The 14448-nt window shown below is 37.4% G+C and overlaps 1 protein-coding gene across 1 annotated transcript in view; it reads right to left on the bottom strand.

The window, feature by feature from the left end:
- Positions 1-3240: 3240 nt before the first annotated feature.
- The window catches only part of LOC114246717 (uncharacterized), a 41177-nt gene continuing 29969 nt past the window's right edge, over positions 3241-14448 (bottom strand). Inside the window, exons 9-14 of the mRNA XM_028179392.2 lie at positions 14191-14335; positions 12370-12498; positions 10859-11007; positions 9837-10077; positions 7977-8123; positions 3241-3372 (exon numbers count right to left, since the gene is read on the bottom strand). Coding sequence (XP_028035193.2) covers positions 3304-3372; positions 7977-8123; positions 9837-10077; positions 10859-11007; positions 12370-12498; positions 14191-14335 — 880 coding nt within the window. The 3' untranslated portion in view covers positions 3241-3303. The remainder of the gene's footprint in view (positions 3373-7976; positions 8124-9836; positions 10078-10858; positions 11008-12369; positions 12499-14190; positions 14336-14448) is intronic.

Genomic DNA, 14448 nt, shown 5'->3' with positions numbered 1-14448 from the left:
TAGTCTTATGTTCTCTATAGCCTGCCTTCGAGATTTAGGTACGTTATCGTCTGTCAAAACAATTGACAATTCCATTGCGAAACTAAAGTACCTACCTAGGTGCCGAAGTGTAAATTCATTCGTTGTGCTAAAATTCTTTTCACGGACATTAGAGGCGCTGTTTAAATCCTATACCTACATATTTTCTCTTTAACGATACTATTTTGATATAATAGCCGGCAAACTTCTTGAGCATTTGTTGACGTAGTGGGGGTAAGTTCGCGCATGGTACACTCACGTGCATAAACATTACTTACTCTGCGTCATAATGCTATTAAATTATTAAAATCAACATATGTATTTATTTATATATTTATTAGAACATCAACAAAACATGTAGGTCAATAATTGTAATAATTTAATCTTGGGGTAAAATAGATATTCCTTCTATTAAGTCAAAACTAGAGCTGTTGCCAGGTCTTGGTTCAGTTGAAGCGAAGCTGGTATTTGTAATTTTTTTTCGTTATCATAATCTTGACCATCATCATCATCACTGTTTTCATCACCCGAGTCGCTATCATCGTGATTAGTCGACATAGGGCTCATCGGTGTAGTTTACAACTCGGTCGATTCGGTCTTCTTTTTTGTGTATAATTAATTATTTTTTGAAGATATTCGATTCGTAGTAATCGAATGTTACTTTTTTCAATTACCAGCTTCCGATTATTTTCTGTTCTTTTTTTCCATCTGAAGCCTAGCTCTTTCATAATACGTGTTAAGCTTCATTCCGAGCCTTTAGAATTTATATCTTCTTTAAATTTTTCGAAGCCTTTCTACGGTACGGACTTTCGCTGCTTGTTATGTAGTTATTATGATTACATCTTTTTATTACAGATTGAACGAAACTATCCATTCCGGTAACTTTCTTCTTCCTTGATATTTTCTTACCCGGAGTCCGAAACACGGCGAGCAAGCCAGAGCCTTTAGCTTCCTTAATAATAATGCACCTAACAGTACTCACTGATGGTTTTGTTACTTCCGAAGTCTGTTTTAATTTTTCCATATCATTCTTCCCCTGTTTTATAATGAAGCAATATACGTCGTACACAATTTTTCTACCCTTTCTTTTGAATAGTACACCAGTTTGTCGCGGTATAGTGTATGTTTTATAAAAAATCAACAAACACTCAACAAATAGCAATGGCAACAAAGTCCACAAGTGATTATAACAAATAACTTAACGATTAATAACGATAGACTTTCCACTGTACGCAAGCGTACTTTTGGGAGCAAGCGGAATGAGGGCGCGGTGCGGGACGCAAGGTTCGACTGATCTACCAATAAAGCGCTCGATACGATTTCCCCTGCCGTCGCGCCTCACCCTCACCACCAAAGTGATCTAAAATTCGGTTCTGCGCAGTCAAGGTCATTTGCTCACGAAGTTTGCCGGTTACTATACCTATAGTAGAATTATTTTGTACGTGCAGTTTTGGTCATAAATAAAATCAGAACGGTGCAGCGAGTATTTCGCTCTCTCTTCCACTCACGAGCCTTATGGACGGGCATAGCGATGCGCATTATTGTTGTCGATAAGAGTTATCGATAGTGTATTTAGTTTTGTCATTTTGTGGGTTAGTGATAACAATGAAAGAAAAAATCACTAATAGAACACTTACACCACATATCGTCGCAGCAAGTTAACGAGAACGGCAGAAATTAACACTTTGTAACTTTTCGGGATCTATTCTCGTCAGTGAAAAATTTTAAGACATTGTTGATAATAACGCGTGCTTGTGCTGGTATATTTTTGCCAACAAGAAAAATATTTGAATAAATTCTGGCGTTTTGGTACAAAACAAAGGAGTAGCCATTGTGTTACTGAAGAAATTCAGAGAGGGAATACACAAAATCACATTTCTCTTCGACATATGTACAACAAATGACTCATAACATAACAATGTCTCACCACCCTTCGTATACCACCCCGCCGCCGTGTACCTGCCTTCGATGACTCATTTGTTTTTATCGATAATGCTCACCGCCCTAGCTGGCCTATGTTTTATGACCCGAACTGCACGGACAAAATAATTCTATATACTATAGTCATTCGTCGAGTGCTCGCCCGTCATTGTTGAGACCAGTGACGTCGCCTGTTATACGTTGAGTTCAACATTCCTGGGAGTGCCAGCAACAACGAATTGTCAACTGTACGATACAAGAATCGTAGATGAAGGTTTCTTAAGAGGAAAAAGAAGAAATTATATTACCTAATTCGAAACGAGTAGCCTCAACATGACTTAAGTATCGACTCTTCCACTGGTTGGTACCTATGACAGTGTGGTAAATTAGCCGTTTGGCTTAGAAAACGTGATTGCTTCGCAGTCAGAGAGTTGAAATATAACTAGAGGAGTAAACCTCAGTACCTACCTTGCGTACACAAAAGTGTAGCCGCTTTATGCGACGACGATGTAGCTTTGAAACTAATAAACATTTTAAATTAAACATTATCCATCTCTCTTACTCTAGATAAAAGTATGTGTGAAAAGTAATCCCGCTTTCCTTTTTGTGTATTTCCGACCTCGAAAGGCACTCTTTCGCCACAAATTTACCCATTTTTCAGGACTTGTTGCTTGGACGACGGCACGCAACTAACTGAATGAAATAAGCCGGGTATACGCCTGTGGGCTTATATTGAGTGGTTACGCTTTGACGCGGTAACTACTCATCTAGTATATTTAAATCAATGTTCGCAGTTAAATAGATAAAATAGGTATATAGGTAGGTAGTTAATATAAAAACCTCTGTGGACTTGACTCCATATCTAGCTAATATAAATATATAAATAGTAAAAATACGTACATATTGAACAGTTTTATCTTTTCGTCAGTGCGGCTTCTACGATTTTGAGGGAATTTAAAATCGATTTTTTTACAAAAGTGTTACTGGTGGCCCGCAAGTTCCATAAGAGGACTAGGTGGGCGAGTACGGACTGCTTCCGAGTCCGAGTGCTTCGAAAAGTGATGTATCAGCTATCAGTCTGATACTTGGGTTAGTAGTTCGAGTGAAGTTATATTTAGGGCGTTGTCACGCGTGCAGCCTGCAATAGGTAGCTATAGAGCAAAATGGCATCGCGCCGCAAGCGATCAGTCAATACGCAGCTATTGCCGTAAAGTACATTTTTTCATTACCTCAGATGACATCTCAACTAAGCTGTCTATTGTTATAACTTTCAAGAACTTCGAAAAAAAAAACAATTTGATACTTAGTACATACTCGATAATTTTATTGCATACACGGCGTTAAAGCGTTTTTGAAATACGAATCTTAACATTTTTGAGCATTAGTAGTGGCGTACAGTATATCCAGAGCGTTGCACAGTGCACGATAATTTACCTGTAATAAAATAAAGCGTTTAATGTACTGACTATTAAACAGACGCTTAATGGGATAGTATCGATTCGTATAGGTCGGGATGCCAGGTTTTAATACCGGTATCTTCTAATCAATAATACTCCAATAGACTCCAATGTGAAAATTCTATTTTAGACACTTAGTACACGACTATGATAAATAAAATTAACAGACGCTAGTTGATAAGAAATTATAATACAGCTCTTGAATGGTAGAATTTAACGGAATTTTTAAGAACCCCTAGTATTATACGAAAGAAAAAATTGCAACTCTGAAGTAAATAGTAGAACTATAGTAGCAAATGCATAATCGATATTTGGTATTCCCGGTTTCTAGGCTAGAATGAGTAAATAGTTCGGAAGTATTTGAACAAAACGAACAAACTATTCTTCTGGCAACCCTTGAATTATAGTTTACGTAGGATACGGTACACAGTGGGTCGATTCTATGATTTTAGTGACTTAGGGACCAACTTTGTTTTTTTATAAAAATTTTTATGTAGATAGATAGAGCTCGTTAATCTCAATAATAATTGTTTTGGGCAAAAATTACAAAAACTTTATAGTTTGGTCAGAAAAATGTGTTTTGTGATTTTTTTGTATGGAGCGGGTCACATTAAATTAAATTCCTGCTAAGTACCGCGAGGTCCCGCTTTGAAACTTTATTTTCCTTATACCTTGTCTAGTCTACTATCATTTGATGCTATAAGCATGTGCATAAAGTTGCAACTCTGCCAAATAAATGGATCGAAAAAAATTAATAAATACATAGAATAAAAACCTTTATATTTTTTTTCGTAAGTGCTTTTAAGTTAAATTTGATATGGATTAGTAAGTAAAAGCACGTAATGATACCCATAATTACATAATACCTAACAACAATACATTTATTAGGTCTCTAATTATGCAATCTCTCTAAATATTATATATTTTGTTTCACCTTTCGATCTTTGGGTCAGAAGACGAAAGAAGATTGTGTAAAATATCCTCATTAGTCGACGTTCTACTTCTCATTCTTGAATAACAACTCTCTGTATATTTCCGAAAATCTTTATTGCGAGCTTCCACTGCCTCTTCGGAGAGTTTACCTATACGAATGGCACCAAAGTTCTTCATTATTGTATATCACTGCCATATGCCAACAATTTATGGATACTGGAAAGCATATATTATAATACCAGGGATATAAATTAACATACAATTCTGCAGTATATCTAAAAAATTCCGAAAAATTGGAAACGCGCTCTCCAGATGCAACAAAGTGAAGAATCACGTGAAACCTCTCTATTAAATCTTTACGTATTCCTGTTATGCGGGTTGTTTCTTCTGCATCCCTGAAAAATCTTCTGGCAGTATTGCCATTATTGGTTGTTCCTACTCCTTGCTTGACAGCATCTATAAGTAAACCGCATTCCTTTTTAAACGCTTGCTGTATAGCACTTTTTCTGGTTGTTATTTTTTCTTTGTCATCGCCCCTTGCAACTCCATTTCTTGAAGTCCAAACGATAAGACGTAAAAAAAGTGTCATTTAAAAAATTATCTCACAGGAAACTACATACGATGAAAAAATTGTGAAGTAATAAAATTATATTTACCGATATGAAGTAAGCACTCCATGCATCTTATCCAGGCAGGTAAAGATGGCATTCCATACTGGAATATTTCTTCATTATTTTCTCTTTGATAAGCAAGTCACTCCAAAAAGCTCTGACGGTTTTGCTTTGCAAATATCACAGACAGCAGAAAATGTTTCTGACAAATATGAGGTTATTTGTCCGTCTATCATCATCATGTGCAATTGATGCTTAACTTCAACTTGTTTGATTTTTGATGGCTGAAGTCTTTCTATTTCTTCTGTTATGCTAGCTTTTATAATTGTCACTGTTGACTGCGTTTCTTTTGTAAATTTAAACATTATTGGACGGCAATAAAAAGTTGATGAGGGTAGGTCGTTTTCCCAAACAATTGTTCCATCAAATTTCTGAAGCCTTATAGGAACTAGACTGACCATGAAAATAGATGAATCATCAAACTCTGTTTCAGTTTTTTCTTTATAATTACTTTGACCTGGGGCTCTATCAAAGCCTATTTGCTTATAAGCAGTAGCTCTCTTGCAGAGTCCAAATCCGAAGTAATCACATCTAAAAGCCTATATAGCGCCAAGTTTAGTAATGCTTGCATTTTAATAGTAGCTCCTTCTTCAGTAATAATTACCTCGTCTTTCCCTGGATAACATTTGGTCTTTTCTTGCTTAATTTTATATTAAGAAGGGTATAAATCAGACCCATTTTCACTTGCTGCTTCTCTTAGGTTTATATACTGCCACTTAATTTAAGTGAAACTAATATTGCCTTATCGGGAGAATATGTACTACTTTTCACTTTACTTGTAATTAAATACTCCTTAACTTTTTCTAGATCTTCGGGGTGATTTGACAAGTGGTTCATTATTTCTCCTACATCTTCATTTCTAGTGTTTCTCAAACTAGCAATTGTAGTAGCTTTCATTTCATCCGGGGATAACGAAAGCGATTGGTAAATTTGTTCAATGCGTCTTCGTTTTTGCCTGGATCCCAATTCTTCAAAAGGTTTTCGAGGTGCAAAAATAGATGTCGAGGCTTCTGTAGTACATTTGAGGGTGGTACATTTTCAAGAATTAGATTAGATGCCTTTCATGTGCAGTGTTGATAGCTTCAGGTATCATTCCTTCGGGCCAGTTTATTGCACATTCTAACCAATCACATTTTTTTCTTATAAACTGTGCTAACATGCGACTACTTCGTTTCCATATTGCACTTATATTTGAACAAAATTGCGTACAGAATTTTTGGAGCCCAACTTTTTTCTCTTCGGTCACGTTTATTTGATTTTGTAGGAATTGAAAGAGTTTTTTTATTATCAGACAGCGACAGTAGTTGCTCTCTTAAAACCATAAATAATTCTAAATTGTTAACAAAATTATCAATTATAACGGAAACAGTAAGATCACAACGACAATCACGAGATGTTAGTAGTAGTACGAATAAACGAACACTAGTTAGTATATAATAAACATGGTCACTTTATACTTCCAGAGACAAACAAATGTTTACTATATTTTCTACTACCCAGTAATGGCTGCTTAACTAATTATCCTCATTAAATAATGTTAACTATCCTAATAATTAGAGAGATTGCTTAATTAGAGACCTACTAAATGTATTGTTGTTAGGTATTATGTAATTATGGGTATCATTACGTGCTTTTACTTACTAATCCATATCAAATTTAACTTAAAAGCACTTACGAAAAAAGTTATAAAGGTTTTTATTCTATGTATTTATTAATTTTTTTCGATCGATTTATTTGGCAGAGTTGCAACTTTATGCACATGTTCATAGCATCAAATGATAGTAGACTAGACAAGGTATAAGGAAAATAAAGTTTCAAAGCGGGACCTCGCGGTACTTAGCAGGAATTTAATTTAATGTGACCCGCTCCATACAAAAAAATCACAAAACACATTTTTCTGACCAAACTATAAAGTTTTTGTAATTTTTGCCCAAAACAATTATTATTGAGATTAACGAGCTCTATCTATCTACATAAAAAAAATTATAAAAAAATAAAGTTGGTCCCTAAGTCACTAAAATCACAGTATCGACCCACTGTGCGGTAGTATGATTCATAGCCAAACAGGCAGTCCCTGTGTTATCGCTTACACTGAGCCCTTTTCGGCACGAGATCAAAAAAAAGGGTGCGTGTACTTATGTACGCGCGTAAGAAGTTGTACTTTATTTTTATTAAAATTCTTTTTTTAATTTCAATTTTAATCAATTTGAAAAACAAACAATTAAACAACATCCTCAAACACGCATATTGGACATCCCTTTTCTTGACATCGTATAAATTCGGTAATTCTCGGTACGGTAAGTAAGTTCACCTGCGGCTATATTCAGACTCGCCAAGTTACGTCGGTCGTATTGTAATGAGCGATTTAGTGGACTTCTTCAACTTCATTCTGTTAATTTTGTGTAACGGTGCGCGCGCATCTTAAAATTTCACTCTCATCAATTTTTCATAACGCCCCAAAAGAAGTATAACTTCAAAAACAATCTGTATTTTCTGGGTCGAAGTTACGGAATTTATATTATTTATACTATAGCCACGTTTCGGCTTGATATACCCATTGTGGGACACCATGTATATTGTTATTATTTTATTTTACTTATTTATGGCTTATAATGAAATAGTAAAAAAAATATCGCTGAAATATTTATATTTCAGTTATAAAGCTAGATCATAATAACTATATGGTACTAAAGACTATTTATTTAGAGTCAATTTACATAAACATCCCTATGTAAATGGTAATTACTATTATTATAAGAAAGTCGTTTTATGTAACTTTAGACACGTTATAATATTCCTTCACGACAATAATATTCCACTTAATGACTCAGTGCTCTGTTTGTCGTCTCTTCGGTATTAACTTCCTCTAAATAGAACGGTTTGGGATTCTGTTGCCGCCATAGTGCCATGGTCTAATCTCGACTCGCAAATCAATTTTTCCGAGCAATAAAATATTTGAATTAAACATAATTATAACCTCGTCACCGCATCCTCGCCTGTATCCGAAGCATTTGTAGAGCGTGTCTCTTTCTCTTGATGACAAAAGCGCCAGAAGACCACGTTGGCACAGAGCACGCTCGGCTGATACCCGCGGCACGGTTCCACAACGTACTCTGTCTATATCCTGTGAGAGAAATGCATGTGGACTTTTTGGCGGGAACGCAAGGAGTGAAATTGTGTGATTTGTTTTGTCTATTTAGTGTTTCTTCAGGTTTAAATGTGTAATAACGGTGGTTTATTAACTGTTTAATATCTGTGAAAGTGCACAAATTTAGGAAAATGAAGAAAGTCGCTGGACGTAACTTCTCGGGATCCTCCAAAAAGTCCACTGAAAAAATTTCAGTAAATGACCACCATTTTACTGAGATTATATTGCAACCTATATCATCTCATCTCATTTCATTTAATTTCATTCCAGTTGATTAATGTCTCAAATTAATAGTCTTCATTTCATTTCACTCCCTATTATCGTTTTTCATAAAAATAAGAATGTAAATTAAAATAACACAAGACCTAAAGGTCTTAGTTACCAGGTCACAAAATTCCTTAAAAAAATAATGCATGTGCATTTCAATTCAACGGCCGTCTGGTGTAGTGGTAAGTGACATGGTCACTACACAAGGGGGTCGCGGGTTCGAATCCCGCCAAGGGAAGATATTTGTATGATAAATTTTAATATAAATGTCTTTTTCAGGGTTATGGATGTATATTAAATATGTGTATGTGTATAATAAAAATCTTATATTTATTTCCGTTCTCTGGTACCTGTAACACAAGTTCTTTACGAACTTATCACGGGACCAGTTAACGTGGCGTGACTGTCAGTAAATATTTATTTATAAAAATAATATAAAATATGAGGTGTACCTTTCGAGATTATTAAATTGCCCTAGATGGATGTCAATGCGCTTGGCTCACTTGATGTTAAACAGTACAGTAACTACCAAACAGGAACGTGCAACTGCTTCACGGCATAAATACACAGGATGCTAGTATGTGTAGGGATTGACGGTTCTCTCACAAGCAATGATGGTGCGATGAGTTTATTTTTTATTGCTTAGATGGGTGGACGAGCTCACAGCCCACCTGGTGTTAAGTGGTTACTGGAGCCCATGGACATCTACAATGTAAATGCGCCACCCACCTTGAGATATAAGTTCTAAGATTTCAGTATAGTTACAACGGCTGCCCCACCCTTCAAACCGAAACGCATTACTGCTTCACGGCAGAAATAGGCGGGGCGGTGGTACCTACCCACGCGGACTCACAAGAGGTCCTACCACCAGTAAAATTTTCATCGTTCGGACGAATTTGAGTGTTGATAAGACAGGAAATAGCCTTCTGCCAGGCTGCTGTCAAAGAAGTTTCACTTCTGTGACATAATTTGCCCACTAAATGTAAAAAAAAGTATGTGAAGGTTTTTCGATTTTAAGAGTATAAAATCATTTATTCTGTGACTTCGAGAGCGGGCTTCAAGTGAATATTAGCATTTGCAGTGATTTTGAAATCATAAAGCTAAACTTCTTCTTTTCTACTTTATCCCACTAGGTGGGGTCGGCACAGCGAATTTTTCTCTTCCATTCTCTTCTATCAGCCGTCATCTCAACACGTAGGTAATCCTCTCTCTCTCTCTCTCATATCTTCTTCGGTCGCCCTCTTCCCCCTCTACATTGCACTACCATTTCCATACATCTCCTAGTGACATGCATCTCCTCTCTACGCATCACATGTCCATATCACGCTAACCAGCCGCTCTTTAATTTGTTGATTACCGGGGCTACTTTCACACTTCCAAAAATCAAACCTAAACATATTAAAATATTATATTATGGTTTACCTGGAACACCTCGATTATATTAGACAACTGATCAGGATATTTTGCGAGTTTGGAAAGAGCTCCGGACACAATATTCCGTTCCTCGAAGTTCAGGTAGTTGAGGGGCGTGTCTGCTGTGGGGAGGTGGGGTACTGGCACCAGCAGCGGTGCGCGTTCTAGGCCTTCTTGTGTGAGAGCCTCGCCCACGGTGGACGAGAACCTAGCGTACTCCACGTATCTACGTCGACCCGGGGCGCTGAAACTGGTGAAAAACGAAACTCAGGAAATTGCTTAATGTATTTTTAAAATTTGTAAACTGTTTTTAATGAATCAGACTATGTTTATTATATGCTTATTCCTTTGTTGATCTGTATGCTTAGTGCGAGGCTTTTAACTTATCCTGTAAAAGCTTGTCGCTAGGGGCGCTGTTCTAACTCCATAGATATTCGAGTTAACTCTTATGCGATCGAGAAGTTAAAAAAACTTGCGTCAAGCATACTGTGTACGAGATTGCTTGCAGGGTCTCTCGTCTATTTCTTTGTTTGTACCAACCAAAACTGGGTAGCTTTACGTGTAGGTAACAAGATTTGGTCTATATAAGTAACGTGACCAGACGTTCGGTTCTGAACGGGACTGTGCCTTTTTATAATTACGAGTCCCGGTGTCCCCGAAATGAACTCTGGAACGCAAAATTGTCCCGTTTTCGGCCGAACGCGAGCGGTGTAAGCTATATTAAAGCAAATTTGTTTTTCTAATACATATAAATATAACTAAACATCTTGAGTATAAATATATGTTCTTTAATTCGTAATTTTCAAGTGAACTTTTCCGAAAAATAACTTTAAAAAAGTACTGTTTTTTTCCATTATGTACCTGTCACTGGGACCATTGCCAACGGCCTGTTTTGAGTAAAAATTTAAATGGTCACGTTATCTATAAGCCAAATGGTATCGAGATGGCTATCTCTCATCTTAATAAAGACTCTGCAACTTCTACTGATATTTTATTCTCGATACCATTCTGTGATACATAGGAACCCTTACACTTCCATTAGCGTATCCATTTCGAGTGGCGTTAGTGAAAGTCCAGCAGAAGCTAGTCCTCGGTAGAAGTCGGCCCGAGGAATCACCAGCTCGTTACGAGGATCGAACTGACGAAGGAAGTCAAAGGGACGTATCCCGTCGCGGACCATCTGAAAAATTTAGGAATAAATATAAAAAAAAAAACCAGAAATGTATTCACGGAAACTTAAACATTTTCGAAGCTTCAGAATTTGCACCTACAATAAACCAATAAACAGAAGGATAAAAACCACGAGAAGTAGGTATCTACCCTTTGTGTTTTTTTGTCGTTGGCCTATAAAAACTGATGTTATTGGTTTGGTCGCTGGTTGGATGTGGTAAAGGCGGATATGAAGGATACCAAAGAGTAGGCAAAGTGGAGGAGTTTAAGGAAAGCGGACCCTGGCACTTGACCGGGAAACCGCTAGGAAGAAGAAGAAGAAGGACAATAAAAAAACTGTTGTAGATGGCTAAACATCACTTCGTGGATGCCGGCACTCACAATAAGATTCGAGGTGGAAATCGCAATGTAGTATCATGGCGGCTCTTCCATGCTTAGAAACGGAAAGAGCGCGTGCTTAGTTCGCGGCAGATATAATATGTCGATACTAAAGGAGCTCGGGCTTAATTCGCGGCAGATATATGGAGTATAATCATGACTCCTATCCCTATATCTTGGAACACGCTCTACAACGAAACATAATATGACATAAATGACATAAAATATTATTTAAGACTACATATTAATGATTTAATCATGCGTTTTTACACCATAAAAATAGTTAAAATAATGTCTAAGGTAATATTATAGGAAGTATGAAAGTAGCCCCGGTGATTGACAAATAAAAGAGCGAACGGTTAGCGTGGTATGGACATGTGATGCGTAGAGAGAAGATGCATGTGACTAGGAGATGTATGGAAATGGTAGTACAAGGTAGAGCGTGAAGAGGTCGACCGAAGAAGACATGGATGGAGTGTATGAATGACGATATGAAAGAGAGAGAGGGGTGAGTATCGAGATGACGGTTGTTAGAAGAGAATGGAATAGAAAAAATCACTGTGGCAACCCTATCTAGTGGGATAAAGTGAAGACAAAGAATCTTAATATAGAAGTAGAATCTTAACAGAATATTTAATACTCTGCGTATTAAATAACGCTATAATTAATTAATGACGCAAGATTAAGCCGTCAAAGTGATTTGATTATATATACCATTAGAAAACTGAGGATTTCTTTAAAATGTAGTTTTTACGTGCCCATTCCAAGAACAATCAGTTGATAAAGAAAGAAAAAACCCTATTTAAAACCAAAAGTATGTATTAATTACAATAAAATACATTTTAGGGTGTGTTACCGTTATAACCCATAGAGATAATATAACATAACATAATAAAAATATAATAATAACATAACCCGGTGCGTTACCATCCTCGACCGAGTATTCGTAAACGGATTCCCCAAAAAAAATAGAGTGTGTTACCGGAAAACGTACCTTGCCTTTAATTTTAGCTAGAATTTGAACAATATCAGTTTCCAGAGGATCGATAGTCGTACATCGAGTTCTTCTAGAGGCTACAGAGGGCCCAGCGATAGTAGAGCTTTCTACAGGCTTTTCTTCCAACTGAAAAAAATCAGAGCAATGTTGTTTTATTAGGCTACGACGCAGTTACTCTAATCATCTGCTTTATCCGTCAAATCTGATGCTCTTCAAAGACAAACGGACAGAGCTATCGCTAGCTACGGTCTCTGGTATTGTTAGTTTGGTGTAGTTTTAGTGTCTTTTGGTTACTGAACTTAGTGGTTCAGACGAAGACCAGATATTCGAAATCTGGGTCTACGCCTTCTTGTTTCGTGTGTGCGTATCAGGCATACACAATATTATGGAGAGCTAACTCGAGACAAGGTTATATAGCAAGAAAACTCTGACAACCTGTGGAGACTCATAGTGACGGGTAAAGTGGATGGAAAACGATCCAGAAGTCGGAATTAAAAAAGATGGAGTGATCAAGTGTCCGAGCACCTTTTTATTTTTTAATTTTTTTTATTGCTTAAATGGGTGGACGAGTTCACAGCCCACCTGGTGTTAAGTGGTTACTGGAATCCATAGACATCTACGACGTAAATGGGCCACCCACCTTGAAATATAAGTTCTAAGATCTCAGTATAGTTACAACGGATTATTGACCACCCTTCAAACCGAAACGCATTACTGCTTCACGGCAGAAATAGGCAGGGTGGTGGTACCTACCTGCGCGGTCTCACAAGAGGTCCTACCGCCAGTAAATATTAATAATAAATTTATTACATTTAACGCCAGTAGAGCACGTCATCAAGACGCAAGATACGGTACCGTTGTTCTGACCATTTCGTGTTTAGGCTAAAAGTATCTGGGGTGACCAACCGGTTGATTGGGGATATAGTCCAGTCGATCGTGGCAAGACAATAAACATAAATATAGGATACTAGGATTAAATTTCAATTTAATGTTAAACTTCTTAATAAAATAAATTATATTAATTATTTGTATATTGAACTATTGTTTCATTAAATTTCAAGAAATGCCATTGGTAGATCGCAGAGGGTTTTGTCAATAAACTGTAGATCTTGGTTCTAAATAAGTTGGCTGGCCACCCCTATTGGCTATACAATCGTGTGTACGCATTGCATTAGTATTTCAGCCGTTAATTCATGGCAATATAGACCCATACCTTAATTAGCGGAGACGTACCACCACCCCGCCTATTTCTGACGTGAAGCAGTACTGCGTTTCGGTTTGAAGGGTGCGGCGGCCGTTGTCACTATACTGAGACCTTAGAACTTATATCTCAAGGTGGGTGGTGCATTTACGTCGTAGATGTCTATGGGCTCCAGTAACAACTTAACACCAGGTGGGTTGTGAGCTCGTTCACCCACCTAAACAATAAAAAAAAAATTGTGTGGTGTCATGGGACACCGGATAGGAACGAAGTTCCTTATTATAAAAATATTAAGTTCTAATCGCGGTATAAAGAAAATAAAACTGGAGGTTTCGCAACAACCCACGGTCATTCGGTAGCGTGCGAACTTATTGTGGTACACTTCATTCACGGTTGTTTGCATAAGAGTTAGTGTATTGCGCAAACGAACGTTCTGAGATCGTGGTCAATGAATGATAAAAAATATGTAATTTTTTGTACGTTTTTACAAAGTTAAGTCGTACACTGTGTGCATTACTAATAAAAATCTTACGTTACGGACGTTTTTTACCGGTTAGGGTACCCCTCCGCATCGTCCCATAAGGAACTACGTTCCAAAAAATAAACAATGCAGTAACCTCATCGAGCAGCATGAAGTAGTTGAATCCAAGCTCGTCCAGATAGCGCAGCTCGAGAGCGCGCACGTGGTGCGGCGCCGGTAGGACGCCGAGCCGCGCCAGCACGCGCCGCACCGCCGACCGCGACACGTGACCGTTGCTGTGTCTGCACGCAACACAACGCCATTTTTTTTTTTTTTTTTTATTGCTTATATGTGTGGACGAGCTCACAGCCCACCTGGTGCTAAGTGGTTACTGGAGTCCATAGACATCTACAAA

This window comes from Bombyx mandarina, chromosome 06 (assembly GCF_030267445.1).
Source record: "Bombyx mandarina strain Sakado chromosome 06, ASM3026744v2".
Taxonomy (NCBI): Eukaryota; Metazoa; Arthropoda; class Insecta; order Lepidoptera; family Bombycidae; genus Bombyx; species Bombyx mandarina.
Note: the sequence above shows the minus strand (reverse complement) of the source record. Positions and strands in the feature narration are given on the sequence as shown.